The 6,090-nt window shown below is 67.0% G+C and overlaps 1 protein-coding gene across 1 annotated transcript in view; it reads left to right on the plus strand.

The window, feature by feature from the left end:
- The first annotated feature begins 144 nt into the window (after window positions 1–144).
- The window catches only part of FURIN (furin, paired basic amino acid cleaving enzyme), a 16,540-nt gene continuing 10,594 nt past the window's right edge, over window positions 145–6,090 (plus strand). The window contains exon 1 of the mRNA XM_009280376.2: window positions 145–524. Coding sequence (XP_009278651.1) covers window positions 345–524 — 180 coding nt within the window. The 5' untranslated portion in view covers window positions 145–344. The remainder of the gene's footprint in view (window positions 525–6,090) is intronic.

The following is a 6,090-nucleotide window of genomic DNA, read 5'->3' on the forward strand; positions in this document are numbered from 1 at the left end:
AGCTGTGGTGGACAGCGGGTGCTGTATGCCAAGGCCCTCTTACCCGGTGCCGGAGCCGTGGCTTGGTCTGACAGAGCCTGCCCTCCCCGGGTTTGAGGAGGGGCGCCCAGGGCCTGACCACTCTTCCATCTCTCTGCAGATTGTGCTGCTGTCCCGGATGGTCTGTTCCTGCTGCTGCCCTCCGGCCCGGCTGTCGTGGGCTCATCCCCATGCTTTCTTGGGCTGAACGGGGGCCAGCAGGGCAGAGAGGCGGGTGCACCTCGGGGTGCTGACACAGGGAGGCCACTGGACCTGCCGCTCCCAGGACCCTCCTGCTCCCCAGCTAGAGGAGCCCAGATACTCTGATGGATCTGAGGCCCTGCTCGCTGCTCCTGCTCTGGACTCTGGTGGTTGCCCTCGCGCTCCTGGCCCAGGAGGTGCTGGCCCAGCATATTTACATCAACACCTGGGCTGTGCTCGTCCCCGCGGGGCCCCAGGAGGCTGACAGGCTGGCCAGGAAGCATGGATTCCTCAACCTGGGCCCGGTAAGTCCTCCACTTCCCTCTCCCCACGGAAGCAGTGTCCTCTGCCGGCTCTGCCGCAGTCTGGGTGGGCGCTGGGCTTGGCCCCAGAGCCGGCTTGGGGGCTGCTCTTTCTGGCACCAGGGCCACTGTGTTTGCACCCATTCACTGCAGCCTTCCAGCATCCACTGCGTTGACTCAAGGGTGGTAATTAGCTGGATGGAGCTGGGGCCTCCCCCCGCCAGTGGGACGGTCTGGTGGCATGGCACGGCACGGCATGGCACGCTCTGCCTGCTGGAGGGGGAAGGAGGAAAAGTCCATCCCAGCATGAGAAAATTGGGAGTGCTGTGCGTTGGTGGAGGAGGGGAGAGCTCCTGGTTCCCGATGGTGCTCCCTGCAGCAAGTTGCCCCAGTGTGGCACGGCCTTGGCTCAGCCAGGGCAGCAGCAGCACCTCCTGGGTGTCCCCAGAGCCTGCAGTCTGACAGCAGCCGCGTGTCCTTGGCCCTAAGCTGCCCTTCACAGAAGGTGTGTCAGCAGGTCCCCACTGCTCTCTGCTTTCTCTGCCCTCAGCCAGTGGAGGGACGGGGCAGTGCACGCAGCTGTGCTGGGCCAGCACCTCCGTCACCCCCCTGGCAGCAGGGCAAGGAGAACGGGGTGATGGCGAAGGAACCAGGGCCCCTTGTGTTCCCCACGGTCCCAGCTGTTCCCAGCCTTGTCCCCAGCACGAGGAGCTCTGCGGTGCTCTCCTCCTGGTAGCCTTGGCAGGGCCCAGCTCCTCTGTGCTCCAGGCCCCAGGCAGACAGCTCTGCTTTCCCTGGCCAGCTGTGGGCCTTGCGCTCGTTGGTAGCAAGGGTGCTCACAGGTCTGGCTCCCAAGGCATCGGTGTGAAAGCTGGGCCTTGGCCGAGAGCCATGGGGCTGGGCGGGCCAGTGGCTGGGCTCCTGCTTGCCAGCGCAGTGCTGCGGGCAGGTCATGTCTCTGTTGGCAGGCTGCTTCTTGCAGGCCTGCGCTTCTTGATGCCGCTGTCATAGCGCGATGCTGGCTGTCCCGTGCTCTTGGCACAGGCTAGTCTGTGGGGCTTTTCTCGGCCCTGCGCTGCGGGCAGGGTGCTGGCCCCGGGGCTGGCGGCAGGTGGGGGCTTTGCCAATGGAGCTGGTGCCAGCACAGCTGCCGTGACCAAGGGTGGTGTCAAAGGGATCCCACGGGAGCGGGTGCAGCAGGGCTGGCCCAGAGGGACACCCCCAGTCCCCGCGCAGGCACGAGGCACTGGACTGGCCCTGCTCCGGCGAGGTGAGGCTGGCACTGGCGGAGCAGAGCCCGCATGGCTCTGCCAGCCTCTGCTGGGCTGCCCACGAGCCCGGGGGTCTGTTACCCCGAGAGCAGGGCACGGCTGCCGGGCTGGGCTGGCTCTGCAGGAAGGGAGTGAGGTGCAAAATCCCAGAGGAAATTGCACAACTTGTGGCTGTGGTGTCAGGACCTCGCTGTGAGCAGCTGCCGGGGCGGGCGGGGAAGGTGGCCACTGCTGGAGCTGGCGGGTGCCTTGTCCTGCCACCCGAAAGGAGCCCTGTGCGGGGCAGTGGGTACACAGGGCTCTGGGGACAGGGAGCCACAAGTCCTCTGGGGCTCGTGCCAGAGGAGGGAGATCTGTGGGGTCCAGGGCCAGGCCCCACCGAGGGCATCTGCACTGCAGGGACAATGGGGTGGCCTCATGTAGGCGCTGTCTGCGTGCAAGTGTCTTAGAGCCAATGTCAGGGCAAAGGATGTGTCAGGCCAGGGCCACTGCTGTGCAGAGGGGACTGGGAGAGTGGCCCAGGACAAGTCCCACTGGGCCAGGTCTCCGCTGAGACCCCTGAGAGCAGGGGACGGGGCGGAGGTGCCATCAGCCTGCTCCCAGCTGCTGGCAGCATTTCCCATCACGCTGCGGTGCTGGGTCCCAGGCCCAGCTGCCAGGGTTGAGGGGCACCGGGCACTGCAGCTGTGTCTCCACCGGCCCGGCGGTGCCCGTCAGGCCCCAGGCTGCAGTGCAGAGCTGCTCCCCGTGGCTTGGCGGGGAGCCCAGGCCTGTGTGGGGTCCCTGCCCGTGAGCCATGGAGGCTCTGTGTCAGCTCTGCCCAGTGGCACCCACCTTCTCTGTGTGCCGTTCGCTCTGCGGCCAGAGGCTGGCACTTCCTGGCTCTCCCAGCCCGCTGAGCTGCCAGCAGAGCAGCAGCGAGGCAGCACCCGCAGGCAGAGCCCCGCGGGCTGCGGCAGCTTGGGCTGTGGCAGGAGCTGCTGGTCTGGGCACGTTTTCTCCTGTTCTGGAGACCGTCCCGGTGTCTGTGCTGCGGGACGAGGCTTGGCTGGCCTGGGCAGCCCGCTCCCACAGAGGGGCTGTGGCGGCCCCACGGGAAGAGCAGGGCTGGAAGGAGCCGGGCTTTCCCTCCTGGGAGGTTTCTGGGCTGCTGTTCCTGGGGGGTGTGTGCCGCTGGGACAGGATGCGGCAGCCAGCCTGGAAGGGGGGGGGACCGGGTGCTTCTGGCAGTGCCCCAGTGAGAGGCCCCCAGGGTCCTTATCTGAGAGGATCCTGGCCTCAGCATGGGGTCTGGACACTGTCCTCGAGGCGTGCTGTCCTGGCGTACTCCCTGCTCCACCGCTGCCTGCGGAGCCGGGGCAGGCAGGCAGTCCCCTGGGCCAGCGGTGCCTGTGGCAGAACGGTGCCAGGACCCGCGTCTGATGCCAGTGGCCTTGAAGGAGACCCAAAGGACAGTGTCAGGGGGGCGGGGGTCAGAGGAGAGGGACGGATGCAGCAGGAAGGCGGGAGCACAGTGCAGTGCAAGGCCCGCATCTGATGCCAGTGGCCTTGAAGGAGACCCAAAGGACAGTGTCAGGGGGGCGGGGGTCAGAGGAGAGGGACGGATGCAGCAGGAAGGCGGGAGCACAGTGGTTCACGCTGCTGGGGCTGGTGCAAAGGAGGGGGCACAGGCACTGCCTGCCCCAGCTGGGGATGGGGAGCACCGGGGAAGGGCCCAGCTGCTGGTGCCAGCCTTGGGCTGCACTGGCAGGACAATGGGGATGAGCGGCCCCAGCAGTACCAGCCCAGGGAGGAGTGCTCTTACCTCCCATACCTCTGGGCTGTGGGTCCCCACTATCCCGTGCTGCCGCCTGGCACATCGCCCTGCTCCTGGGGACGCAGGCGGGAGCGCGGGCAGCCCGCTGGCCCCGGGGCTGGCCAAGGTGGCCGCGAGCTGTGGCAGGAGGTCGTGGCAGGAGCGGTGAGCTGGCACTGCTCTCCGCGGGATCAGCACTGCCCACCCTGGGGACACACGGGGCTGGGGGGTGGCTCTGCCCTTGCTGAGGACAGGGACTGTGGGGATTAGGGTGGAAGCGTGTGGGCTGGCCGGCTCCTGGCTGCCACCGCAGTGTCTGTGCAGACCTAATCCAGTCGGATGACCAGGCAGGGCTGTGATCTGCTTGCAGGAACAATCGGAGCTCTGTCCTTACCCCTGGAGGGAGTGAGGGGGTGCTGGGGGAGGGCAGCGAGCCTGCAGCTCGCTTTCCCCTCTGCCAGGCCGGTGCAGAGGCTTTTCACCTCGACACCTCCCCAAATGCTCTGAGCTGCTGGGCGTCCCAGGCTGTACTGGGGGGATGCGGTGTGCTGTGGGGAACAGGCCTGGGTCTGTCCCCAGTGACTCTGGTGGTGCTGGAGGTGCGATGCTGCCCTAACAGGCAGGGCTACAGCTCTGCAGCCGGCTGTGCCCTGCAGGGAAGGGGTGCAGAGCTGCAGGCTGAGTCCTGGCCTTTCCTCTGCTGGCCCAGGGCAGGAGGAGTGCCCAGCTGCCACCGGCACCAGGGAACGCAGCCCCATGTCATGAGCACCATGTCTCGGGAAGCCAGCATGGTCTGCGACTTCCCTGGATAACACCAGCTGGTGCGGCGTGGGGTTGATTTGCGTGCTGCATTGTCCCCTGCTGCAAGCTTGCTCCCCACCACGGTCCAAGGTCCGGGGGACGCACGCAGAGAGGAGCAGGGTCCTGAGCTGGCAGCCGGGGGCTTTGCCTGCCCCTTCCCTGGGGGCTGACGTGTGCTGGCGTGCTGCGAGCACCAGACTCCCCTGGTGATGGAGCCGTGGACACAAGTCCTGACCCCAGTGTTCGGCTCTTGCCGTCCTGTGCCACCAGCGCTGGGTTGCCACGAGTCGAGTCCGTTCCCTTTCCTGCCCACGGAGCAGCTGGTGCACAGGGGGCCGTGTCACGGGGGGAGCCCTGTGGAGCGGAGCAATTCCCCTTCAGTGGGTGGGGGCATGGCCTGCTGGCACGCGGTTCCCCCCGAGCAGGGGTGGTGCAGGTCTGGCTCCAGGTGCCAGGGTGCGTTTCCCTCGCTCCGCGGAGCACGGAGGGGCTTCAGGGTGAAGTGCATGACTTGGAGAGCCGCAGCCCAGATTTGCTGCCCCGGGGCTGAGGGTATCAGTCAGCCAGCTGCATCTTTCCTCCCCTGCTCGGCTCCGGCTGGCTGCGTAGCTGGCCAGGGTGGCGGCACATCTGCAGAGCTCTGATAAGCTTGGGGGGGTTCGTTAACTGCAACGAAACTGTTTTGCGGCAGCCTGGGGCGGCAGAGGGTGAGATGTCCTCTCCCTTGTGTTCCCGCAGCCCTTGCAGCCCAGCCCTGCAGGTGATGGCACAGCCTGGGCAGCCAGATCCTGCCTGCGGCCGCTGCCCAGACTTTGCGGCTTCCAGCGGGGCAGGGTGGGCGCTTGGCCCCCTTCTCCCCAGGCAGGCTGCTGGGCTGGGAGGCCCTGGGCAGCAGGGGTGGGACCGCTGCCGCCAGGCCAGCCTCTGGGACGTGCAGGAGGGGATAAGGAAATGACAGCACTGGAGAGGGTTTGGGATTTAAAAATAACCGGCTGGGCGGCTGCATGGCCTCCTGGCCCAGCTGGGCTGTGCTGGAGTCCTGTCCTGCCCCAGCCCCAGCTGGGCTGTCCCCGCATGCGTGGGAGCTGAGCCATGGCCAGCGCAGCACGGCTTCTCGGCTGGTGGCTGCCCCCGCCTGGGGTCAGATGCCTGTGTGCCCCCTTGCTTTGCTCCACTGGAGCTGGCTGTGCCCCAAGGTAGAGACTGGCGCTGGGTGGGTGCTCTGGTGCGGCACTGGCCTGTGTTGTGTGGGGAGAAGGGCTCTGCGAGTGGCCTGTCTGGAGGAGCAGAGGCTGGCTCGGACACTCCCTGACCTGACTGGGGCCGCCTGGGGAGTGGGGTCTGGCCCCCCCCCCGACTTCCCCCCACAGTAGCAGGGGGTGCTGGTTGGCTCAGGGAGAGGAGTGGCAGTTTTGTTTCCTGAGGTTGGTGCCTCTTCCAGGCTGGCTCCAAAAGCCCTGTCCCTCTCTGCTGCTGCTTGTCTGGGGCCTCCCTGCCAGGGCAGCAGCTTTGTTGGACAATTAGGGACTTACTGCCATGCGGGGACCCGTGGGAGGGTGAGGTGGGCATAGGCCACGTTACTGTGGCCCCAGGGTCTCCCCAGCTGCCTTGTCACCAGCTGCTGCAGCCTCTCGCAGGAGGTCCTGCATGGGGTACCAGCAGCCGCTTTGGAGTGGGTGGCCCAGCCTGCCCATGGCAGCCC

Source organism: Aptenodytes forsteri, unplaced genomic scaffold (assembly GCF_000699145.1).
Source record: "Aptenodytes forsteri isolate BGI_AS27 unplaced genomic scaffold, ASM69914v1 Scaffold83, whole genome shotgun sequence".
In the NCBI taxonomy this organism is placed as follows: Eukaryota; Metazoa; Chordata; class Aves; order Sphenisciformes; family Spheniscidae; genus Aptenodytes; species Aptenodytes forsteri.